This window comes from Symphalangus syndactylus, chromosome 14, assembly GCF_028878055.3.
Source record: "Symphalangus syndactylus isolate Jambi chromosome 14, NHGRI_mSymSyn1-v2.1_pri, whole genome shotgun sequence".
Taxonomy (NCBI): domain Eukaryota; kingdom Metazoa; phylum Chordata; class Mammalia; order Primates; family Hylobatidae; genus Symphalangus; species Symphalangus syndactylus.
Window position 1 is genome coordinate 23,420,259 of NC_072436.2, and position 26,670 is coordinate 23,446,928.

Here is a 26,670-nt window from a genome sequence, read left to right on the forward strand (position 1 = left end):
TTGAAATTGTCTCACATGTCATCTAGTTTGATGCTCACGAAAGTCCTATAGGGATAACAAGTCTTTCTAACTTTTCTTTTCACCAACTTAGTGGATTCTAGTGAAAACGAAAACAAAGAAAAAAACCACTTTGCTTATTAAATGACTGCGCTGCTGCCATACCTTCTCTTCGGAGCTTTCAGAGATCCCACAGAGTAAGCCACCAAGATTCTCAACTAGATAAAACCTTAGAATTTTCTACTTTAAGGTTTATTTTAGCCTCCTAATGTAGAGATGAGAAAACCGAGATCCAAGAAAAGTTAAGCGACTGGCCACGGTCCTGAGAAATTATATTTCGAAGCAGGGGTGCAGGGATGTATGAGATGGTCTGTTCTATTACACTCGCTTTTCTCATCGCAAATTTTAGATAAAAAGTCTCATGTTCCCAGAGACAAAACCTGACGCTGCAGGCTGGAGTGGCCAGTCCCGCCCCGTTTGCCTCAAGCCCCACCCCCCAGGGCTGTCCGCGGCAGTGCCTGAGTGGCAACCAGCGTCGGGGACCTCGAGGGGTCCTTCGCGTGGGCTCCCGACGGACTGCCTGAGCGGGTGCGCGGGCGGCTTCCGGTGTGGGTGACGAGTGGTGGCCGAAGCAGGGGGATAGCAAGGGACGCTCAGGCGGGGACCATGGCGGACGGCGGCTCGGAGCGGGCTGACGGGCGCATAGTCAAGATGGAGGTGGACTACAGCGCTACGGTGGATCAGCGCCTACCCGAGTGTGCGAAGCTAGCCAAGGTGAGGAGAGGCCGGCTGGCTGTTGGCGGGCGCCAGGGGCTGAGTCACGGCGCGGAGCATGCTTAGGCCTCAGGGGGCCTGCGGGCTGTAGCGTGCATCCCCCCATTGCCTGCCCAGCCCTAGTTGGGCCTGCACGAGTGGGAGACCCCAGGTCGGCCCTGCCAGGGCTGCGGAGTAAGCCAGCGCCTATAGCTTCCCAGACCCTCCCCAAAACAGATGGTCACTTCCCTCCATGGGACTTAGGGCTCCGTTTTACTTTTTGCCGTTTCTCGGATGCTGTTTAAGTGATGTTTACCTTAGTAGTTTCCCAGGGGTTAAGGCCGCTTCAGTATTCAGGCTAGATCAGAGAGTTTCGTACTGTTGCTGTTGCTCAATCAATTTATGTCGTTAAATCGTTTATGGATCATGGCTATGTGCCTGGTCTTTGGCCAGGAGAAGGGGCAGGAAAGTGATAGTACGAAGATGACTAACACCAGGACCCTGTCCTTTAGGAGTTGATGTACGTAATGAATTAGTCAAGTCATGCATGGTGGTGAGGGCCATACAAGGGGAAAGTGTTACTGGAACATGGAGAAGGAAGCTATGCATTCTTAATGGTGCCATAAGGGAAGGTTTTACAGGAAGGCTGACGTTTGTATTGGGTCTTGAAGAATTAGTAAGATTGGGGTGGGGTGGAGTCATTCCTGGAGATGGAACTACAAAAGTGAAGACAAGTAGGCACTATAGGAGTTTAACGGGCTTTCCAAAAAATAAGGATGGAGAAAGGTGATAAAGTTGGTACGTATGTATATCTTAGATTCAGTATGCTTGCTGAGGGGGAGCCATAAATTCATTAAGAGCTTTCTAGCAGCTAGCATCAACAGACATCAGTTACATAAGGGTGGGAAAACTCAACCGCCTCCAATGCCAGACAGATAACAGTAACTGATATTTGTTGAGTAGTTTCTGCAGTGTCAGGCACCGTGCTTACATGCACTAAGCCATTTGATCCTCACCTCAGCCCTATGCGATGGCTATTACTATTATCCTTATTTTACAGGTAAGAAAACTTGGGCTAGAAAAAGTTGAATCACATGCCCCAAGATCATACAGCTAGTAAAGTGGTGAAGCCAAGAAGCAAACCCAGGCAGACCGATTCTAGATTCTGGAGCTGGTGCCCTCACACACCATGCTGTCCTGCCTGGAAGCCTATTGTAGTGAAAACCTGAACACCCAGGATGGAGTGCAGTGGCGCAATCTCAGCTGACTGCAACCCCCGCCTCCCGGGTTCAAGCGATTCTCCTGCCTCAGCCTCCCGAGTAGCTAGGACTACAGGTGCCACCACGCCCGGCTAATTTTTGTACTTTTTTTTTTTTTTTTTTTTTTGAGACAGAGTCTTGCTCTGTTGCCCAGGCTGGAGTGTAGTGGCGCGATCTCGGCTCACTGCAAGCTCCGCCTCCCGGGTTCACGCCATTCTCCTGCCTCAGCCTTTCCGAGCAGCTGAGACTACAGGCGCCCGCCACCACGCCCGGCTAATTTTTTGTATTTTTTAGTAGAGAGGGGGTTTCACCGTGGTCTCGATCTCCTGACCTCGTGATCCGCCCGCCTCGGCCTCCCAAAGTGCTGGGATTACAAGCGTGAGCCACCGCGCCCAGCAATTTTTGTACTTTTAGTAGAGACAGGGTTTCACTATGTTGGCCAGGCTGGTCGCGACCTCCTGACCTAAAGTGATCCACCCACCTCTGCGTTCCAAAGTGCTGGGATTACAGGCATGAGCCACCGCGGCTGGCCAAAAACCTGAACTTCCGAGCACCTGCCCAGGAAAAGGAGGCAACAGATCTTCACCTTCAGATAATCTTTGCCAATTGGGGATGAAGGCCTAGCCTTGTTGATGCTGCTAATTTGAGGGAGAAACCAGGAAGATGAATTTCTCCATGAAATACCTTAATATTTAGAAGTTGGATACTAATCTGTCATATTAAAATACTATTTGAGCCAATACAATGTAGCTAGAACAAAACATACAGGCGAAAGTCAGCCCCTGAACCTCCACTTTGGAATCAATAGAATGCTAGTGTCCATAAGGAAGAAACAAGTAATTTGCTCTAGAGAAGCACAACCAAATCTTCCTTTTATGAATTTCTGTTAATACTAGTCTACTGTGTGCAAGACCTAGTCAGTGTTAGACACTATGAGAAGTACAGAGATTATTAGACAAAGCTCTTGCCCTCAAACAGCTTACAGATCAGTAAGAAAAAAGACTTCGCTGCTACAGTTGTTCTGGTGATCTTACGTAGCATTTATTCCTAAATAATTGTTGTTATGTTCCAGGCTGTTGGAAAACTTGCAGACTCCAATACCATATGCTTTTTTAGGTGTCCAGTGGGTAACTGAAGTGTTCTAAAAAAAAAAAGAATGTTGGGGCCTGTTAGGATAGATACATTTGAATTTTGATTTTTTTTTTTAAGCTAGTGTGCCAGCTGAAGATACCGAGCCAGTTTCAACTTTAAATTAGATGGTTACCCTACACTCCTGGTTAATTTTAACATATTTTTCTGTTTTCCTTTTTATTTTTATTTTTTTAATTTTTTGTTTCGAGACAGAGTTTCACTCTTGTTGCCCAGGCTAGAGTGCAGTGGCGCGATCTTGGCTCACTGCAACCTCCGCCTCCCGGTTTCAAGCAATTCTCGTGCCTCAGCCTCCCGAGTATCTGGGATTACCGGCATGCACCACTATGTCCAGCTTATTTTGTATTTTTAGTAGAGGCGGGGTTTCACCATGTTGGTCAGGATGGTCTCAAACTCCTGGCCTCAGGTGATCCACCTGCCTCTGCCTCCCAAAGTGCTGGGATTACAGGCCTGAGCCATCGTGCCCGGCTGCTTTTTATTTTCCATTTCATAGTATTTTCTAACCATTCTGCCAAACATAAAAAAAAGTTAACGTTGCATTTCTACATTGGAATGTATGGAACAGTTAGTGTACATTCTTTTGATTTTATTTTGAGCCCATCAATAAAACTATGAAGAATGTCGTTATTTTCACTTGTGAGAAAATTTAAGCTTCAGGCAGCTTAAGTGGTTTATTCAAGGCAGATCAAATTCACATCTCCTGGTAAAAAGAATAGTGTTCTTTTTGCTACTACCTCTTTAAGAGATTATCACCCCAATTTCCTTAAGAAATTTTTTATTTTAAATGTGAAAGACATTTGAAGATGAAAATTGTGTATATAGCACTTTGGGAGGCCAAGGTGGAAAGATCACTTGAGGCCAGGAGTTTGAGGCCAGCCTAACAAGATGCTGTCTCTACAAAAAAAATTTAAAAATTAGCCAGGTGTGGTGGTACGCACCTGTTGTCCCAGCTACTCTGGAGGCTGAGGCAGGAGGATCACTTGAGCCCAGTAGTTCGAGGTTGCAGTGAGCTATGATTGCATCACTGCACTGATCCCTGGGCAACAGAGTGAGACCTCATCTCTTAAAAAAGTTGTGTATAGAGACTTAATAATGTATTAGATGGGAAACCGTATGTAGCAGAAGCCTTAGAAAGGCAGACAAATTCTAGAGTTGGGTTGTAAAATTGCCAAATGTAGATCATTTAAATCACTTGTAGTTGTCACCTAGTACGGTTTTATGTCTGTCCTAACACCCATGTTGCAAATGATAATAGCTAATATTTATTGCTGTATACATTTTATTAAAGTGTCAGCTGCTATGATGATAATGATATGTACACATACTATGTTCCAGGCATGCCTTTATAGGTATTGATTTAATTCTTACACCAACCCTGTGGATTGGTACAATTATTGTGCCCACTTCACTGAAGAGAAAATTGAGAGTCAGACAGCTTGTGTTTTACCCAAGGTAATATGGTAGTTAGACCCGAGCAGTCTGGCTGCAGAGCCTGTAGTGGGTTTGTTTTTGTTTTTGTTTTTTTGAGACAGACTCTTGCTCTGTCACCCAGGCTGGAGTGCAGTGGCGTGATCTCGGCTCACTGCAACCTCCGTCTCCTGGGTTCAAGGAATTCTCCTGCCTCAGCGTCCCCAGTAGCTGGGACTACAGGCGTGCACCACCATGCCTATATTTTTAGTACAGACAGGGTTTCACCATACTAGCTAGGCTGGTCTCAAACTCCTGACATTGTGATCCACCCGCCTCAGCCTCCCAGAGTGCTGGGATTACAGGCATGAGCCGCCGCACCCAGCCAGAGCCTGTATTTTTAACCATTCTGCCGCCTCTGTGATTGGTGTATAAGCACCCTGTGTCGGGTTGATGGGGTGTTAGTAAAAGTGATACTAGTTCTTGATGATGGTTATCTCTTCGCCTTGTATTCAGGAGTTAAAAATAATGGAGGGCCTTTTCTGAACTGTAAAGATATGGGTATTTAGCAGTTCTTAATATACTGAGGGTTTCTCATCCTCTCTTTTTGATTATGTTGTATTTGGCACATGGTTATTTGGGGACTGCTTACATTCTTAAATTGAATGTATCCTTTGATTCTCCTTCCTCTTAACCCATTTGTGCCAGAGGTTGCAAAATCTTTTTTGTGAAAAATCAGATCTTGGCCATGATCTTGAGCAGCAGGATATAAATAACTCCCACAGCTTAGCGTTCTGGTAATGGAACACTAGGCCTAAATGTTAATGTCTTTTCCTCCCTCCCTCCCTCCCTTCCTTTTTTTTTTTTTTGATACGGGAATCTCAAACTATTGGGCTTAAGAGATCCTCCTGCTTCAGCTTCCTGAGTAGCTAGTAGTGCCCACCACTGTACCTGGCTTAACGTCTTTTCATTTCTTTTGGTCACCTGCAGCCTCTTATGGTTAATGTCAAAAATAAACAGCAAGTGAAATGTAAAACAGTTTACATTGTTAGCAGCTTAAACAAAAGAGACCCCTTTAAGGAATAGGTCACTTTAAAAGTTGGACTATGTAGGGGGAGTATTGGACTGGCTTTAAATTTCAACTATTTGTGGTGACCTTTTTTTTAGACTGAGTTTCGCTCTTTCACCCAGGCTGGAGTGCAGTGGCATGATCTCAGCTCACTGCAACCTCCCGCTCCTGGGTTCAAGCGATTCTTGTGCCTCAGCCTCCCAAGTAGTTGGGATTATAGGTGCTCACCACCACACCCAGCTAAATTTTGTATTTTTAGTAGAGATGGGGTTTCACCATATTGACCAGGCTGGTCTCGAACTCCTGACCTCAAGTGATCCACCCATCTTGGCCTCCCAAAGTGTTGGGATTACAGGCATGAGCCACCATGCCTGGCTGTGGTGACTTTTTATTAGCCTTTTTCTTTCTTATTTAGGTTGTGTAACAAATCATTAAAAGGTTGGATTCATTCAGGAATTAAAGGAGGTGCAAACAGAACTTACACTCAACATTGATGTTGAACAAACTCATTAGTTGCTTACATCATTTACAAGGATTATTTTAATGAGAAAAATGAGTCACAGAAGTCACATGTTCTAACAGGTTGGTTTTGGATAGCTTTCTAACCGTTTGTTCCTCTGAGTTGAAAGGCAGCATCAAGGAGTTGGAATTTCGGCACCTGAGTGAATAGACAGGAAAAGGAGGAGGATGTTTAGCCATAGGGTAGAATGTGGAAGATTGGGAGAAAAAAGGGGGATGATTTGAAAATTGGAAATTGTATTAAGTGAAATGATGGTAGTGTCCTTCAAATGGCACTAAATTGTCAACCATATAGTTTGTCACATCCTGCTTATTGTGACAGTAAGAATCAGGAATTGTAAGCCATTAAGATCAACTGAATACAGATCAGGGGAGTGCCAATCCATTCAACACGTATTATATGGAGGTTGGTGCAAAGAGAAGTGACAAGTAAACGAGGATTCAGCCCTAAAGGAACTTGTAGAACACTTAGGAGGTAAGCTATGTGCATCAGTAACTGATACAAAGATGGAAGGGTGGACCATAGTGTCTGCAGAAGAAGTGGCATGTGCTTGGTGTGATGCAGCTCACTGAACTGCAGTGACGAACAGTATAGACATGGCCTCCCTGCTCTTGCAGAGTTCGCATTCTACTGAGATTGGAAAGACAGTAAACACCAAAATAGAATATGGTTTGGGGTAATTGCAGAGTAGAGTCAGTATGGTTGAGTATGAAAGGAAGAGGTACTAAGTGACTACTGATTTTTAGAGAGCGTTATCCAAAAATGCCTTTGTGAGAAAATGACGTTTAATGTCTTGTTGATACTCCAGACTGTGGCTTTAGGCCAGTATGTGATTCTCTCACATGTATGATGCAATTTAATACCCATGCTTCTGAATTAGAATACCATATATTAAACCACACTCTATTGATCACAGTCACGTGACTAATAGTAATTGCAAATGTGACGGGTGACTGTCATTAAACAGTATTTTGCATTTTAACTATTTTTGCCCTTCATTTTGTTGCCAGATAGTAACCATAGAGATGACTTTGATCAAAGCAAAAGGTGAGATTTAAACTAGTACGGTAGGGGAAGCGCTGCACTCCAGTGGAGAGAGCTTTGGAGCTTGAGGCAGGAGCCCCGGATCTAGTGCTGCTCATTCCTTTTGTGGCTAAGCAAGTCATTTTAAGCTGTTTAGTCCTCAGTCTTTTTAATCTCTAAAATGAAGTGATTGAATTACATAATCCCTAGCAGTCTTTCTAGTTCTAAGATTCTTTCATCTTTTAGGATTTATTAGCCTTCAACTTTGGAGAATTTATAGATTTGCTCATTGTTTTTTTCCTCTGATGAACATTTAGCCAGTATTTATTATATACATAAATCTATAGAACTTTCCGAGAAAGGAGAACTAGGGCTCTCCAAACAGGAAACGTTGTTAAAATATGTTAAAAATCACATATTTCAGATTTAATTAAAATAAATTCAGACAGGGGCCATGCAGTATATATGCTGTGCTGCATGGAAGATTCATGCATGTTTAAAAGTTATCTTGGAAAAATATGGCAGCAGTATTTTAAAAAGTCGAAACGTTATTTATGTCCATAATTCAGAAGCTATTTAATAAGTTTCTTTCATCAGTAGAAAAGGATAGTACTCATGTATCATCCATGAATGTTATTAAGATAAAAAAATTCACTTTTGGTTAGAAAAACAATTTTTAAACAACACTCTTCTCATTTCAATTTATTGTCAGAGGTGTTTGCATGATAGTTATTGATATTAGCATGTTAAATAAATGCATTTTTAAAATTTTTTATCTAGAGACCAGGTCTCACTCTGTCACCCAGGCTGGAGTGCAGTGGTACATTCCTAGCTCACTGCAGCCTCAAACTCTTGCACTCAAGTGATTCTCCTGCCTCAGCCTCCCAGTTAGCTAGGACCACAGGCACAGGCTACTGTGCCCAGCTAATTTTTAAAGTTTTTGTAGAGACAGGATCTCCCCGTTTTCTGTGCTGGTCTCGAATTCCTGGGCTCAATTGTCCTCCCACCTCAGCCTCCCAAAGTGCTGGGATTACAGTATGTGAGACACCGTGCAGTTTTTGTGCTGTATGTTGGTTTTGGTTTTACCAAAATGTGTGGTTCCTAATAGGATAATTTGTTTTAGTCCTGGTGTATTATCATTTATGTTTATATTATTTGAGTTTTATTGTTCCAATCTCTAAATATATAGCCCAGGGAGAATGTTTTATTTTTACATCTGAGATAGAGGTGTGGAGAGGTTAGTGTAAGTTGTCAGAAACTATTTCAGTTGGGTCAGTATCTGCTCAAGAGCATGACTTTAAGGATAGCATGTGTGGGTGTTCTCAGATGCCTTCATTTCCTGTAAGCATGATTACTAATTTATTTTTAAAGTCATTGAAAATTTAAGCCATAGTTTCCTATCTTTTAGTACCAAGCACTCTTTTTATTTCTCCTTGGAACTCTGTATTTTAAAATATCTGTTAGGGTGACGGTAACTTCATAAAGGAATCATTTATTTTCCTACTTTTTTTTTTTTTTTTTTTGAGACAGGTTCTCACTCTGTCACCCATGCCAGAGTGCAGTGGTGCGAGCTTGGCTTACTGCAGCCTTCACCTCCATGGCTCAAGCCAGCCTCCCACTTCAGCCTCCAGAGTAGCTGGGACTACAGGTGTGCACCACAGTGCCCAGCTAATTTTTGTATTTTTTTGTAGAGACAGGTTTTGCCATGTAGCCCAGCCTGGTCTCGAACTCCTGAGCTCAAGATATCTGCCCCCTTCGGCCTCCTAAAATGCTGTCGTTACAGGCATGAGCCACTGCACCTGGCCTCTGTTTTTATTCTTTAAAGACACATGTGACTACCACTTAGAGTCTGTGATCAGAACAGGATCCACCAGATGCAGTGGCTCAGGCCTGTAATCCCAGCACTTTGGGAGGCTGAGGTGGGATGATCACTTGAGGTCAGGAGTTCAAGACCAGCCTGGCCAACATGGTGAAACCCCGTCTCTACAAAAAAATACAAAAATTAGCCGGACGTGGTGGTGCACTCCTGTAGTCCCACCTGCTCCGGAGGCTGAGGTACGAGAATCGCTAGAACCCGGGAGGTGGAGGTTGCAGTGAGCCGAGATGGTGCCACTGCACTTCAGCCTGGGTGAAAGAGTGAGACGCTGTCTCAGAAAAAAAAAAAAAAAAAGAACAAGATAAACAGGTGTTACCATACTGAGTTGATAAATTAGAATCCAGAACAAAGACTTGATGTTTTCTCAGGTTACATGATTGTTATATGTTCCGTTTCTCTTAGGCATTTAAAAATACTAAAAATAGCTTATGGGCTTCAAGTAGGGAACCATTGACTGATGGAACCCACTAGAGAAGGAAGCACTATCATGAAAAGGAGAGAAACAAAACTAGTTATGGGTGGTCCTTTTCCTCTAGAAGAGGCTGTTGATTTTTCCTTTTCTGTGTCAAAACCATTTCATTTTAGATTAATTTGCATTTTGTGTGTTTTTTTATTGTTCATTTTCATCTTTTGTTTTAGGAAGGAAGACTTCAAGAAGTCATTGAAACCCTTCTCTCTCTGGAAAAGCAGACTCGTACTGTGAGTAGTTTACAGGGAAAAAAGCTCAGTTACCATTAATTTCATTGAACATTGTTCCATTAACTTTCAATATATTTTTACCCTTACAGGCTTCCGATATGGTATCTACATCCCGTATCTTAGTTGCAGTAGTGAAGATGTGCTATGAGGCTAAAGAATGGGATTTACTTAATGAAAATATTATGCTTTTGTCCAAAAGGCGGAGTCAGTTAAAACAAGTGAGTTCATGATCACGTCTGCTCCAAACACAAAAGCATTTGTATTTCAGAACTTTTCCCAAGCTCTTCTATAAGTCTGTTTAAAATGTGTTAAGTCAACATTGTAACATCCTAGAGGGTGTTTTAAAATTCGGTCCACGTTCTCACAGTGATATGACTGTTTTCTGTTTTTTCTTCTAGTCTTTATATGTTTGCATATTTTTAAAAATTGTGTTATACTTAGAGTGTTCATACAGCTTTGTTCTATTTTGGTATTGCTACTTTTATTTTTTCCTTATTTATTTACTTATTTTGAGACAGGGTCTCACTCTGTCATCCAGGCTGGAGTGCAGTGGTGTGATTACAACTGACTGCAGCCTCAACCTCCCGGGCTTAAGCAGTCTTCCCACCTCAACCCCCAAGCAGCTGGGACTGTAAGCACAAGCCACCACACCTGGCCAATTTTTTTTATTTTTTGTAGAGATGAGATCTCACTATATTACCCAGGCTGGTCTCAAACTCCTGGGCTCAAGTGATCCCTCTGTCTTGGCCTCCCAAAATGCTGGAATTACAGGCATGAGTCACTGTGCCTGGCCCCACTTTTATTATTTTAAATGGTTGTGTTATAATTTATCAAGCTGATATTCTGATTTTATTTAGTCATATCTCTTTTATTAAACACATCTTTTTATGCTGTTTTAGAATATTTTTTAGTAGTAACTAAATATTTCAAATTTTCTTATATTATCCCAATACATGATTTTTTTGCAAAACAGCTTTTTGAGGTATTACTGACATTCAAAAACTATGCATGTTAACAACGATTTCTCTCCTTGACTAAACTCTCTGAGCCCTCTTCTTGACAAGTCCTTAACCTTGTCCTGTGTAGACTTAAACAAATACTAAGATTGTTTCTAACAGCTCAAGGCTGCATTTCCAGGATGACCCAACCCCCACTTGGAGTGCCTGCCTGAGAAAACTGAAGTCTGCCAAAAGAATGTACTGTTAAACATTTAATCGTGTGTGTGTGTGTGTGTGTGTGTGTGTGTGTGTGTGTGTAGAAATGGGGTCTTGGGTCTTGCTACATTGCCCAGGCTGGTCTTGAACTCCTGGGCTTAAGTGATCTTCCCACCTCGGCCTCCCAAAGTGCTGGGATTATAGGCATGAGCCACTGCTCCCGGCTTCCAACTTATTTTTGAGGCCGTTTTTAGAGAGACTATTTTGCTCATTTTGTTTAGAGATTATGTAAGTTCTCTTTTAGTGTTTTGGTGAAGTTGGATTTTCTTTACTGTTTCCTTATTCTTCTTGAGATATATTTAAATGTTCCCCTGTACAAGTAGATCTCATTTTTTACATTTTTATCTCATCTTTTAAATACTGTTTCCTGAGTAGTTTCTGGGTTTTAATTTCTTGCTTTAAATAATAAAGACAATGACATTGTGAAAGAGGATGTAATGGAACCAAAAATAGATATATATATAGTGTTACTGGCCAAATTCCTGATTTTATTAATTAGACTGCTTCTAGGGTAAGGATAGTATTAAAGTGGGTTAAAGTTTTTTTGCAAAAGCCAGAGTTACTGTAATTGATTTTGGTTTATTTTTCTTTAGGTAAGTTTACATGCATATAAAATACAGTGTTGGCTCAGTGCGGTGAATCAAACCTGTAATACCAGCACTTTGGGAGGCCAAGGTTGGCGGATTGCTTGAGCCCAGGAGTTCGAGACCAGTCTGGGCAATCCTGTGAAACCCTGTCTCTACAAAAAATACAAAAATTAGCTGAGTGTGGTGGCAGGCGCCTGTAATCCCAGCTACTTGGGAGGCTGTGGCAGGAGAATCACTTGACTGGGGAGGCAGAGGTTGCAGTGAGCCGAGATTGTGCCATTGCATTGCAGCCTGGGCAACAGGATGAGACTCTTGTCTCAAAAAAAAAAAAAAAAACCAAAAATATACAAGCCGATGTTAAGAATTAGTATAGATTTAATTGAGACAACCTAAAATATGTGAATGTGAAATTTATGTATTTATTTATTTATTTATTTTTTTTTTTTTTTTTTTTTTTTTTTTTTTTTTTTTTTTTTTGAGACAGAGTCTCGCTCTGTCGCCCGGGCTGGAGTGCAGTGGCGCAATCTCGGCTCACTGCAAGCTCCGCCTCCCGGGTTCACGCCATTCTCCTGCCTCAGCCTCCGAGTAGCTGGGACTACAGGCGCCCGCCACCGCGCCCGGCTAATTTTTTTTGTATTTTTTAGTAGAGACGGGGTTTCACCGTGGTCTCGATCTCCTGACCTCGTGATCCGCCCGCCTCGGCCTCCCAAAGTGCTGGGATTACAAGCGTGAGCCACCGCGCCCGGCTTATGTATTTATTTATTTGAGACAGAGTCTTGCTCTGTTGCCCAGGCTGGAGTGCAGTGGCACCATCTCTGCTCACTGCAACCTCCGCGCCCCAGGTTTATGTACTGCTTCTGCCTGAGCCTCCCAAGTAGCTGAGATTACAGGCATGTGCCACCACACCCAGCTAATTTTTGTATTTTCGGTAGAGCCAGGGTTTCACCATGTTGCCCAGGTTGGTCTTGAACTCCTGACCTCAAGTGATCCACCCACCTCAGCTTCTCAAAGTGCTGGGATTACAGGCATGAGCCACTGCACCCGGCCATGAAATTTATTTAAATGTGCCTTTTGGTGCCCAGTTCACTGGTTTGAGAGACAATTATTAGACAAACCATCATCTTACTCTATTTTCTAAGAAACTTACTCTCTATGGGACAATTTTGAAAGGGCTCCTTAATTAGAAGTCTTGGGGCAACCTAGGTTGAAATCAAAAATTTATGTTTTATGTAGTATTAGGACAATTCAAAGCACACATCTTAAACTTTAATTTCTCATGCCATAAAAACTCAGAGCTAGTAGGGGGTGTTCCTTAACGCTTACTTTTTTCTTTTTTCTTTTTTTTTTTTTTTTTTTTTTGAGACGGAGTCTTGCTCTGTCACCCAGGCTGGAGTGCAGTGGCGCAATCTCGGCTCACTGCAAGCTCCGCCTCCCGGGTTCATGCCATTCTCCTGCCTCAGCCTCTCCGAGTAGCTGGGACTACAGGCGCCCGCCACCACGCCCGGCTAATTTTTTTGTATTTTTAGTAGAGACGGGGTTTCACCGTGGTCTCGATCTCCTGACCTCGTGATCCACCCGCCTCAGCCTCCCAAAGTGCTGGGATTACAGGCGTGAGCCACTGCGCCCGGCTAGAGACAGGGTTTCACCATGTTAGCCAGGTTGGTCTCGATCTCCTGACCTCGTGATCTGCCTGCCTCAGCCTCCCAGAGTGCTGGGATTACAGGTGTGAGTCACCACGCCTGACCCATGGTCCTAATTATTAATGATTATCATATATTGCTTAAAATCTAGATCAAGCATTGGCAAATGATGGGACACAAACCAAATCCCACCCGCCTCCTATTTTTATAAATAAAGTCATTGGAACACAGCCACGCTCATTTGTTTTTAAGGAAGCAGAGTTGAATAGTTGCTACACAGACTGTGTGGCCCACAAAGTCCAAAATAACTACTTTATGAACATTTGCAAAAATTTACAGAAAATGTTTGCTGATTTGTGACCTGGATCATAGAATGTTAGTGCTGAAGGGAATGTATTCTAGCCCCTTGATATAACCTGTGAGGAAACTGAAGGCATGAGGGTCTCTGGCTCTCAGTGTCACATGGTATTGAGGTGAATTTGGGTGACTGTGGCTCTTCCTCCCACCCAGGTGGTAGAACCGTTTCACCTTTTGCCTCTGCCACTGCCTTTTTCCTCCTCAGTCACAGTTTCTGCAGGTCATGGCTTCAAGCTGCTGTGGACCTCTGCTTTCTCTTCCCTAGTCAGATGCCATTTCTTCCATGCTTTCCTGCTTGGCTGCATTTCTGCATCTGAGGTTTTCCTGACTTTTACCGACTTCTTACGAGGTACTTGGTACTTTTTAGGTATCAGTGAGATTTCGATGTGATGTTCTTTATGACATTTCAGTGTCTAGAGTTATTTGGGAAGACCAAGTTCGATCATTGCTCTTTGATCAATAAAATACGTTTTTTTCCGTCTGTGAGGAATGTATTTTACTTATGAAATGGTTTTTAATATTTTAGGCTGTTGCCAAAATGGTTCAACAGTGCTGTACTTATGTTGAGGAAATCACAGACCTTCCTATCAAACTTCGATTAATTGATACTCTACGAATGGTTACCGAAGGAAAGGTAAATTTTCTGTTGACATAACTCACAATGATATGAACTGTTTTTTCTGTATTCAGAGATACTTAACGTATGTAGATATTTTGTATATTTTTATGTTTATTTTTTAAAGAAATAAACAAAATGTCATCACTGTAATTCAACCAATGTCTTTGTACATCCCTTTCTGCAAATGAATCTATTTAAATACTGACAGCCATGGTATATCTAGATTTTTCTGGGAATTGGGTATCTTATCACAGATTTATATGTGACTTTAAAAAAAAATGAATAAAAATTCTGCAGGGTCAGGGTGTGGGAGAAGAGCATTTTAGACATAGAGGAAATAATATTCAAAGATAACAAAGTAAGAAATGTATGATAGAGGCCGGGTGTGGTGGCTCACGCCTGTAATCCCAGCACTTTGGGAGGCCGAGGTGGGCGGATCACGAGGTCAGGAGATCAAGACCATCGTGGCTAACAAGGTGAAACCCCGTCTCTACTAAAAAAAAAATACAAAAAGTTAGCCAGGCGTGGTGGCAGGCGCCTGTAGTCCCAGCTACTGGGGAGGCTGAGGCAGGAGAATGGCGTGACCCCAGGAGGCGGAGCTTGCAGTGAGCCGAGATGGCGCCACTGTACTCCAGCCTGGGTGACAGAGCTAGACTCCATCTCAAAAAAAAAAAAAGAAATGTATGATAGAGGCTGGGCGCGGTGGCTCACGCTTGTAATCCCAGCACTTTGGGAGGCCGAGGCGGGTGGATCATGAGGTCAGGAGATCGAGACCACGGTGAAACCCTGTCTCTACTAAAAATACAAAAAAAAAAAAAAAAAAAAAATTAGCCGGGCGTGGTGGCGGGCGCCTGTAGTCCCAGCTACTCGGAGAGGCTGAGGCAGGAGAATGGTGTGAATCTGGGAGGCAGTGCTAGTAGTGAGCCGAGATCGCGCCACTGCACTCCAGCCTGGGTGACAGAGCGAGACTCCGTCTCAAAAAAAAAAAAAAAAAAAAAGAAATGTATGATAGATGTAGGAAGCTGTAATTAGTTTGATATTATTGAAAATAGGGTAAGCAAGCCTAAGCATGAAAATTCATTCCCTAGGTGCTTTAGGTTATACTGTAGTCATATTTTTGGTGTTTAATTTGTTGGAAATTATAAATCTACTAACATTACTTATAGCTACAAAAATGTTAACAACTTTAATACCTAGCAAAATTAGATATTCTTAAAGAAGGTAGTCTTGTATTTAAAGATAAATCAGAATTAGAGTATTAATTGTAGACATTGGCCTACATATAACACACTTTTCAAATAATCACAAGGCATTTTGCATCTTCTGTGCCGTTTATGTAACTTGTGGTCCTATTATTTGTTAAACATAGTAATTTCATATTTAGGTTCTTAAAGCAGAGTTACAAAATATGGATAAGGTTTTATAGAGACATTTTCTTAAGAATTATGGCTATATTTGTGAAATATAAAATGTCTCAACAGCTGTATTTGTACATGGTGGATAAAGTGCACAATAGCTGTAAAATATTCTTATAGCTGGGTTAAGGAATAGTTCAGTTCTGGCCAGGCACAGTGGCTCACGCCTGTAATCCCAGCACTTTGGGAGGCCGAGGTGGGCGGATCACCAGAGGTCGGGAGTTCAAGACCAGCCTGACCAACATGGAGAAACACCGTCTCTACTAAAAATACAAAATTAGCTGGGCGTGGTGGCGCATGCCTGTAATCCCAGCTGAGGCAGGAAAATCGCTTGAACCTGGGAGGTAGAGGTTGTGGTGAGCCGAGATCACGCCACTGCACTCTGGCCTGGGCAACAAGAGCGAAACTCCATCTCAAAAAACAAAAAAAAAAGTAGTTCAGTTCTACCTTTATTTTATTTTTTTGAGACAGTCTCACTCTTGCTGAGGCTAGAGTGCAGTGGCCTGATCATGGCTCACTGCAGCCTTAAACTCTGGGGCTCAAGTGATCCTCCTGTGGCACCCTCCCAAGTAGCTGAGACTAAAGGTGCATGCCACCACACTCAGCTAATGTTTTGATTTTTAGTAGAGACAGGCTCAACATGTTTCCCAGGCTGGTCTCAAACTCCTGGACTCAAGCGATCCTCCTGCCTCAGCCTTCCAAAATGTCGGGATTACAGGTGTGAGCCACCACACCCAGCCTAGTTTTTAAATTTTAACGTTTCCACGGAATTTTGATTGTGTAAATTTCTCATTTGTAGATTTATGTTGAAATTGAGCGTGCGCGACTGACTAAAACATTAGCAACTATAAAAGAACAAAATGGTGATGTGAAAGAGGCAGCCTCCATTTTACAGGAGTTACAGGTAAGGTACTGCATTTTAGAGTTGGTAAAACTTTGTTTAGTCAGCAGCATTTTCTAATGGAAATATAGGTTGAGTATCCCTTATCCAAAATGTTTGGGACCAATAATTGTTTTGGATTTTGATTGAAAGCCTGTGAATGGCATCTTTTTTCATACTGAAAATTGTCATTTCCTCATTAGCCATTAAGAAGATGCAAATTAAAACCACAGTGGGGTACCACTACATACCTATTAAAATGCCTACAGTTTAAACAATAAAACAGTCACTGCTGGTGGGGATGTAAAGCAGCTGGAACTCCTGTACCTTCCTGGTGAGAATGCAAGGTGGTGCAGCCAGTCTGGAAAACTGTTTGGCAGTTTCTTATAAAGTTACACGTGTGCTTACCATATGACCCAGCAATCCCACTCTTGAGTATTTACCCACGGGAAATGAAAACTTACGTTTACATAAACCCAGTCTACAAAACTTGTTCAGAATAGCTTTATTTGTGATAGTAAAAAGATAAAATCAGCTCAGATATCCTTCAACAGGTGAATAAACTGTGATATGTCCGTACAATGGAATACTACTAAGCAATAAAAATAAATGAACTGGCCGGGCGCGGTGGCTCAAGCCTGTAATCCCAGCACTTTGGGAGGCCGAGGCGGGTGGATCACGAGGTCAGGAGATCGAGACCATCCTGGCTAACACGGTGAAACCCTGTCTCTACTAAAAATACAAAAAATTAGCCGGGCGTGTTGGCGGGCGCCTGTAGTCCCAGCTACTCGGGAGGCTGAGGCAGGAGAATGGCGTGAACCCGGGAGGCGGAGCTTGCAGTGAGCCGAGATCGCGCCACTGCACTCCAGCCTGGGGGACAAAGAAAGACTCCGTCTCAAAAAAAAAAAAAAAAATAAAAAAAAAAAATAAATGAACTATGGATGTATAACTTGAGTGAATCTTACAATTTAGGCCATTAAAGACAGCCTCAAAGAATTACACACTATATTTGACATTCTTGAAAAGACAAATTTGTAGTGATGAAGTACAGATCATTGGATGTCTTAGGAGAGCTTATGAGTGGGGGAAGTGTGTTATTATAAGGGGGCAATATGAGGAAGATTTTTGGGGTTCTGTGTCTTCATTGTGATGGTGGTTACGCAAATCACTACATGAGTTAAAATTCATAGGATTTTATACCAAAAGGGGGAAAATCCATTATAAATTGTAATTTTCTAGTGGTAACTAGCTTTTAATATAATTGTCAACACTATCCCTATATACATGAAGGTTCTTATTATTTAACAAGGATGAATATTTTAATACCCATTTCATTTTATTGCAGTTCACAAAATTGCAAAGTATTATAAACTTATTTGGGGAATTATTGTGCTAGGTGGAAACCTACGGGTCAATGGAAAAGAAAGAGAGAGTGGAATTTATTTTGGAGCAAATGAGGCTCTGCCTAGCTGTGAAGGATTACATTCGAACACAAATCATCAGCAAGAAAATTAACACCAAATTTTTCCAGGAAGAAAATACAGAGGTGAGCATATCTCTGACCACATGTTTACTTTAAAAGTATGAATAAACCCCATAAACCCCAATTTGTTTTGTCAACTTTTTTGCAGAAATTAAAGTTGAAGTACTATAATTTAATGATTCAGCTGGATCAACATGAGGGATCCTATTTGTCTATTTGTAAGCACTACAGAGCAATATATGATACTCCCTGTATACAGGCAGAAAGTGAAAAATGGCAGCAGGTAAGAATATATTCGTGTAATTGACATGGCTTCTTATTCAGAAGAGTAATTTGCATTTTTTATTTTCAAATCTTTTTAACTGCAATAATTAGATGCAATTGTATGGTGCTGCTTTCTATTCAGTGTTGTTCAGTATGTTACTGATTCAGTCCAATTGCGGCCATAGTTTAGATTATGTCTCACTTTTGGAGAAATACAGACTTCCTGTTTAAAATATGTACAGTGGGTCATATCCTAATAAAGGTTGCAGATAAAGACCCGGCATTACTTTGGAAAATTATTTTACAAAAGCTGTTTAAAGGGCTTATATATATATTCCACATTTATACTGCTAACTTGTTATAAGAACTTTTTCTTTATACATTTGTCAAAAATGAATGTCAAGAAAAATGTCAGCTGAGGGGAGTAAGTCAGATTAGCAATGATTTATTATAATAGTTTTGTGAAAACTAAATACTATAGAAAGACACTATGAAAAGGCAGCCTGGCAATATTTTTCCCCTTAAGACTTTTTTTTGTTTGTTTATTTGTTTTTTGTTTGTTTTTGAGACAGAGTCTCGCTCTGTCACCCAGGCTGGAGTGCAGTGGCGCAGTCTTGGCCCACTGCAACCTCCGCCTCCCGGATTCAAGTGACTCTCCTGCCTCAGTCTCCTGAGTAGCTGGGACTACAGGCATGTGCCACCATGCCCAGCTAATTTTTTTTTTTTTTTTTTTTTTTAAGACAGAGTCTCACTCTCGCCCAGGCTGGAGTGCAGTGGCACAATCTTGGCTCACTGCAAGCTCCTCCTCCCAGGTTCACACCATTCTCCTATCTCAGCCTCCCGAGGATCTGGGACTACAGGCACCCGCCACCATGCCCGGCTAATTTTTTGTATTTTTTAGTAGAGACAGGGTTTCACTGTATTAGCCAGGATGGTCTCGATCTCCTGACCTCAGGTGATCCTCCCGCCTCGGCCTCCCAAAGTGCTGGGATTATAGGCGTGAGCCACCGCGCCCAGCCTAATTTTTTTTATTTTTGTATTTTTAGTAGAGATGGGGTTTCACCGTGTTAGCCAGGATAGTCGTGATCTGACCTCAGGTGATCCGCCTGCCTCGGCCTCCCAAAGTACTGGGTTTACAGATGTGAGCCACTGCGCCTGGCCAAGACTTTAAAATTTAAAATGGATATATAGTTATTCCATGATTGTTCAGTTTTTGTCAAAGTTTCCATTATGTCCAGTCTTGCATGTAACTTTTGTTGTACAACTCTTTTAGGCTCTGAAGAGTGTTGTACTCTATGTTATCCTGGCTCCTTTTGACAACGAACAGTCAGATTTGGTTCACCGAATAAGTGGTGACAAGAAGTTAGAAGAAATTCCCAAATACAAGTAAGTACTTTTGAAATTAGCATGATATGTCTCAGTCGAAACACCATTTTGAAAGAAAATTGGCTAACCTAAGTGTATACTTCTGTGTATACTTTTTTTTTTTAATTTTATTTATTTATTTTTTTTAGACAGAGTCTCGCTCTGTCGCCCAGGCTGGAGTGCAGTGGTGCGATCTCGGCTCACTGCAAGCTCCACCTCCCGGGTTCACGCTATTCTGCTGCCTCAGCCTCCCGAGTAGCTGGGACTACAGGCGCACGCTGCCATGCCTGGCTAATTTTTTGTATTTTTAGTAGAGACGGGGTTTCACCGTGTTAGCCAGGAGGGTCTTGATCTCCTGACCTCATGATCCGCCTGCCTTGGCCCCCCAAAGTGCTGGGATTACAGGCGTGAGCCACTGCACCTGGCTGTATACTTCTTTTTCTGAGATGGAGTTTTACTGTTGTTGCCCACGCTAGAGTGTAATGGTGTAATCTCAGCTCATTGCAACTTCTGCCTCCTGGGTTCAAGTGATTCTCCTGCCTCAACCTGCCGAGTAGCTGGGATTACAGGCACCCGCTACCATGCTGAGCTAATTTTTGTATTTTTAGTAGAGATGGGGTTTCACCATGTTGGCCAGGCTGGTCTCGAATTCCTGACCTCAGGTGATCCGCCCACCTCGGCCACCCAAAGTGCTGGGATTATAGGCTTGAGCCACTGTGCCTGGCCTAAGTGTGTACTTCTTAATTGGTTACTGACAGATTACACTAGAGAATAAAACTAGAGATGATAAAGTGGTAGAATTTTTTTTTAGCATTGTATTAGCAATAAATGAGATTATAACATACTTTATTCTAAATTGCTTATCAAGTGGAAGTTTCATATCAGGTCTACATTTGTAGCTTTTGATTAACTATTTGATAGAGTTTCATCTTTAGTAGTTTAGAGCTTTGTGATTTTCAGAAATACATACTTGTGAAAATCTATTATATAAAATAGACTTGCTTCATCATAAACACAACAGGCTCTTATTTCTGTTTGTTTCATGAGTACATTTACAGTCAGTTATTTCAGAAATTGACAGTGCAGAAGAGAGCAGAGTGTTAAGTGGGAGAATGCTGTATTCTGAACTACTGTGGGAAAAATGGTAATAAAGTTGGTAAAATACACAATAATCATATGGTGTATCATTCTAAATAAAATTTAACGAGAACAGTCTTTGTTGAATTTTTTGAACTTTGCTATTATATTAGTTAATACTTAATTTTTACAGATTTGGAATATTAAGATGTATACAATTTTCAGGGATCTTTTAAAGCTTTTTACCACAATGGAGTTGATGCGTTGGTCCACACTTGTTGAGGACTATGGAATGGAATTAAGAAAAGGTTCCCTTGAGAGTCCTGCAACGGATGTTTTTGGTTCTACAGAGGAAGGTGAAAAAAGGTGGAAAGACTTGAAGAACAGAGTTGTTGAACATGTAAGAATCTGTCATAGAGATGACAATTTTTATTTTAACCTTTAGTGAATTTACTTTTTAGAATTAAATTTTGGCAATTCTGAGCATAAACTATTTTATTTTTCACATTTGATAATCAAATGTTCATTTAGGATGTTATGTGTTTAATTCTTCACTTAGAATTTTTTTTTCTATGCCCACTGTAGTAGTGATGCACATTTGGTGTTCACATGTTTACTCTGCATTTCCCAAAGCATATTGGAATGTATCTCACTCATCTTGGGTTTTTTCCCTATTTTTGGCTTTTCAGAAAAGATAGCTATATTTTAGCTTGCTTCATTGTGAGAGAACCTCTCAAGAATCCAAAACTGATAGCATATAAACCAGACAGAATTTCCTAAGATTGGGGGCAGGAGGGTGTTTCTCTCTTAATATTCACTAGCCTTGGAAGCAGGTAACATGTCTTAAACCTGAACTTTGATCTTTTTAGTATCACTGCCGTTATGTTGTATTATGTTGCCGTTCACTCCTTCACATAACAAACTGTTGTGAGCCTTCTGTGTGCCAGACACTTTACAAAGCACCAGGGCACACAGGAGAATAAGACAGTACCCTACCTAGGCCGGGCGTGGTGGCTCACGCCTGTAATCCCAGCACTTTGGGAGGCTGAGGTGGGCAGATCACCTGAGGTCAGGAGTTCGAGACAAGCCTGGCCAACATGGTGAAACCCCATCTCCACTAAAAATACAAAAATTAGCCGGGCATGGTGGTGCACACCTGTAATCCCAGCTACTCGGGAAGCTGAGGCAGGAGAATTGTTTGAACCCAGGAGGCAGAGGTTTCAGTGAGCGGAGATCACACCAATGCACTCCAGCCTGGGCGACAGAGCAAGACTCCGTCTCAAAAAAAAAGACATTACCCATTACCCTACCTTTAATAAGAAGATTAAAAATTACAGGGAAAGACGTACTTATAAATAAAAAGAGTATCAGAGATATTGTAGTACAAGTATCTAGAGAGCAGAGTGAGGCTTATGGGAAACTTGGTAGTTCTGCATGGAGGAATGATCGGGTTGGATGAGTCGATGATTGAGGTGAGGTTTGTAAGAGGAGTGTGAGGTTACTGGGCAGACAGGAACAAGGGAGGGCAGCCTGCACACCAAGTCCCTCTGAGAGTGAGTGTGGAGAATGCATTTGGAGAGATAGGAGACTAGTAAAGTGAGAGATACATGGACTTTACATAAGGAAGTAGCCAAGGGATTAAAGACTGCATGGAATGGGATTGTTTTAAGGAAGGAAATCAATAGAATGAAGCCATTGATTAGACTTAAAGCATGAAGGAAAAGGTTAGGTTTAAAGGATAAAAGCACAGAGAAGAATGCTTCTCATGCTTTCTGGTGTGTTGGTGTTGCCATCAGCCCTGATAGAGACGGGAGAAGATGTAGCTTCTTAAAAGATTGAGTTCATTTTTCCCCCCACTGTTCCCCCACCTTTTTTTGAGTGCTATTGTTAATAATACTACCAATAAGAACAGTAAAGGGGAGTCTCTGTGTCTTCAGCACCATCGCCAGTGAAAATTAGGGAATTTAATTTGAAGCTATCTTTAAGTCATTGGAATAATGGTAAAGTGATGAGTATTTGAGATGATGTCTAATCTTTTTTTTTTTTTTTTGAGAGAGAGTCAGTGTAGCTCTGTCATCCGGACTGGAGTACAGTGGCACAGTCATAGCACACTGTAACCTTGAATTCTTGGGTTCAAAGAATCCTCCCACCTCAGCTAATTCCTAGGTAGCTAGGCATGCTATATAGGACCATATTCAGCTAATTTTTAAATTTTTTGTGGGGATGGGGTCTTGCTGTGTTCCCAGGCTGGTCTTGGTCTCCTAGCCTCAAGCAGTCTTCCTGCCTCAGCCTCCCAAAGTGCTGGGATTACAGGTGTGAGTCCCTGCACCCGATCGATCTCCAATCATTTTTTAGATTTTAGCCTTTAAAACATTTGTGTTATAATTAGAAAATCTTAACTTTAGATTCTTGCACTCAGCAAAAAGATTTCAGTACAATTTAATTTTTAACCACTAGTTAAGACAGGCATATATTTTGACTATATATTTAAAGAGCTGTGTAGAATATTCATAGTAATTCAGAATAACTACAAAAACCAAAATATCTGAAGTATTTAGTTTTGTTATTGAAAAATAGAACTAGCTTTGCTCCAGTGATGGACTGTAGAAAAATAAAAGCTCTGAGTCTAACATTTTAAGTAAACTTACTTGGAAATGAAAATAAATGGACTTTTAGACTTACTGACAAATGTTATGTATTCTCCCTGCTCTCTATCCTCTCCCCAGAATATTAGAATAATGGCCAAGTATTATACTCGGATAACAATGAAAAGGATGGCACAGCTTCTGGATCTATCTGTTGATGTAAGTAGTGATCACCTTTGAGTTATTTGTAGGCATTCCTTTTGAATATTGACTTGTAAAAATTGAGTAAGAAAATCAATTTTATGATTTAATTTTACGTTTGGGTAATAGAGTAATAGTTTCCCAAGCAATCTTGAGTACCGAAAACTAACTTAAGTATCAAGTGATCCTAGGTCTTGTTGGAACAGTGTTGTCTTTAGGTCCATGTTTCGTGTTGACAGAATGCATAGCACACAAAGAGGAGTTAACCCAAGTGTGTAGTAATGGCCTGAAAGCCATTTCTGTCCCCAGAAGGACTTGTGACGGTTTAGGTGATAAGACTCATGGAACATTAGAGTTGGAAGGTTTGTTCCTTGATCAACTTGTCAGCTCTTGTCACTTATGAATGAGAGTACCAGAGTCCTTAGAAGTCAAGTGTCTTGTCCGTGGTTCATAGTTGCCAAGTAGCAGAGCATATATTCTAACCCAGCATTTCTGGAAACAAATTAACTGTACCATACTGCCTTTTAAGGGGAAACTTTGTAGAAAAGGGAGTAGACCAGCTTGCCGTTGGCATGGATACCAGCAGTATTGAGCTTGCAAGAAGGCGGATTCAAACTCACCCCTGACTGAATCTACTCAGATTCTATTCATTCCCTAGACTATCAGTAAAATAAGTACTTATTATAGGAAGTCAGCAGTTGCTAACTTTTTTTTTTTCTTTTGAGGCACAGTCTCACCATTTTGCCCAGGCGGGAATGCATTGGTGTGATCTCAACTCACTGCAACCTCTACCTCCCAGGGTTCAGGCAATTCTCCTGCCTCAGCCTCCTGAGTAGCTGGGACTACAGGCGTGTGCCACCATGCCCAGCTAATTTTGGTATTTTTAGTAGAGATGGGGTTTCACGATGTTTCTCAGGCTGGTCTCGAACTCCTGACCTCAAGTGATTCACCCACCTCGGCCTCCCAAAGTGCTGGGATTACAGGTGTGAGCCACCACACCCAGCTGAGTGTTACTAACTCTTAAAAACGAATTTCCAGGCACGGTGGCTCACACTTGTAATCCCAGCACTTTGGGAGGCCGAGGCGGGCGGATCACGAGGTCAGGAGATCGAGACCATGGTGAAACCCCGTCTCTACTAAAAAATACAAAAAAAAAAAAAAAAAATAGCCGGGCGTGGTGGCGGGCGCCTGTAGTCCCAGCTACTCGGAGAGGCTGAGGCAGGAGAATGGCGTGAACCTGGGAGGTGGAGCTTGCTGTGAACCGAGATTGCGCCACTGCACTCCAGCCTGGGCGACAGAGCGAGACTCCGTCTCAAAAAAAAAAAAAAAAATGAATTTCCCTGCATATTGTTGGATGAAGAGTTTAGAAAATGCTTTTCTGAAGTTTTGTTTATCGTCTGTAATTTATCCTGTCTTAATCCAATTCATCTTTCTCTCTTGCAGGAGTCTGAAGCCTTTCTCTCAAATCTAGTAGTTAACAAGACCATCTTTGCTAAAGTAGACAGATTAGCAGGAATTATCAACTTCCAGAGACCCAAGGATCCAAATAATTTATTAAATGACTGGTCTCAGAAACTGAACTCATTAATGTCTCTGGTTAACAAAACTACACATCTCATAGCCAAAGAGGAGATGATACATAATCTACAATAAGGGTCTTAATGCTTTTAGGAAAAAGTTAAAATTGGAAGTCATTAAAAAAAAAAAGACTGTTATAATGGTGTATATGTTGGGGTTTTTTTTCTAAGCTTCTTTGTCTTAAATTTTAAAATAGTGAATATGTTTGAGACTCCCTTTGACCTTTCAGTTCCCCAAGTTCATTGTTAACTTTGCATTTGCAATTGGTGCAAAAACACACATTTCTGTCATCTGAATACACAAAAAGTTGTGTCATAACTTACCCAGATATGTTTTTCTATCATTTGAAACCTTTTTAGCTACTGTTTGTTTTCATTCAACTAACACATATTCCAATAATAAAAGCAGTATATACATATTTCCTTTCTACAGTTACCTCTGATTCTAAACATTTTGTGGGGTAGTGATTTGGCAAGTGTTTTTTAAATAAAGCAAATTTCATTATAAAGCTATCAGTCATTTAGTAGAATAGAAAAGCAACATAGAGCATACAAGAACATTTGGGATAGAGTTGTGATTTGTGAAGAATTTGTACTTTGATATTGTGGCAGAAAGTCTAGACTGAGTGTGTATGCAACAATCTGGTAAACTGTAGACTTTTTTTTTTTTTTTTTTGAGTCAGGCTGGTTCCAGTCACAGTAGCTTGATTGCTTTCAGCCCTCATCCTCTGACTTGATCAGTTGTTCAACAGAATCAGCTGACATAATTGACACAGGTGTTAAGTCTGCTCTGTAGGGATAGTGACTACTTTTTTTTTTTTTTTTTTTGGCTCTTCTTCCTCTCCCCTTTCTTTATATGGGTTTAAATTTAACATAAAGTTGTTTTTATAAGGCTTATTTGTGGCTTTAACTTGTAAGTCTAATTACATCATTATTGTTCCAAATTCATTATCTCTGTAGGAACTTTTAGTTCCATTATATGAACACTGGATAACATAATTTTTTTTAATGCTTTAAAAAAATGGCAAAAAGACGTCAGGCCACCCTCATAGTAAGTGGTGTAGTATTAAAATATTTTCACGGAATTAAAAGTAGCTTGCTGTCAAAGAAACATCTGAGGTGAATTGGTATGAACGAATTTTGCAAGTTTTTTTAATTTGATTTATTTCAGAGAAAATAGAAAAAACAATGTTAGAAGGTTATTTAAAATGATGTTTAAATGAAAGTGTGAGATCTACTTTAAAAAAATTCAAATGAAGAGAAAAAGAAAAACAGCATTCTAGAAATGGCATTTTCTCCTAATTAATTTTCCACTAAATGGAAAATTATCAATTGTCCTATTTTATAATCCCAGGACTGAAGACAGTTGTGGGATATCTGTCATATTTATCCTGTGAGTCATTGTGAATAATGACATAGAGTACTGAAGTAATCTAATTTTATTCTTTGGAAATTCAATGCATTGGTCACATTAATAACATCAACATCTGCTATCACTTATCTTTTAAAACTAACCAGAAAAGGCCGGGCGCAGTGGTTGACACCTATAATTGCAGCATTTTGGGAGGCCAAGGCGGGTGGATCACCTAAGGTCAGGATTTCGAGACTAGCCTGGCCAACATGGCAAAACCCTGTCTCTACTAAAAAAATACAA

The 26,670-nt window shown here is 41.2% G+C and overlaps 1 protein-coding gene across 3 annotated transcripts; it reads left to right on the top strand.

Moving 5' to 3' along the window:
• The first annotated feature begins 485 nt into the window (after nucleotides 1-485).
• On the top strand, nucleotides 486-25,525 carry PSMD12 (proteasome 26S subunit, non-ATPase 12). Of its 3 annotated transcripts, XM_055242682.2 has the most exons (11): nucleotides 486-771; nucleotides 9,693-9,752; nucleotides 9,842-9,970; nucleotides 14,077-14,184; nucleotides 16,384-16,488; nucleotides 17,861-18,010; nucleotides 18,096-18,230; nucleotides 19,485-19,597; nucleotides 20,879-21,053; nucleotides 23,380-23,457; nucleotides 24,883-25,525. In XM_055242682.2, the coding sequence occupies exons 1-11, from the start codon at nucleotides 664-666 to the stop codon at nucleotides 25,090-25,092; spliced, it is 1,371 nt and encodes a 456-aa protein (XP_055098657.1). In that variant the 5' UTR covers nucleotides 486-663; the 3' UTR covers nucleotides 25,093-25,525. The 3 variants fall into 3 exon arrangements, with proteins under 3 accessions (XP_055098657.1, XP_063473580.1, XP_055098658.1); XM_063617510.1 differs by lacking the exon at nucleotides 14,077-14,184 and having other exon boundaries at nucleotides 551-771; XM_055242683.2 differs by lacking the exon at nucleotides 9,693-9,752 and having other exon boundaries at nucleotides 577-771.
• Nucleotides 25,526-26,670: the final 1,145 nt, after the last annotated feature.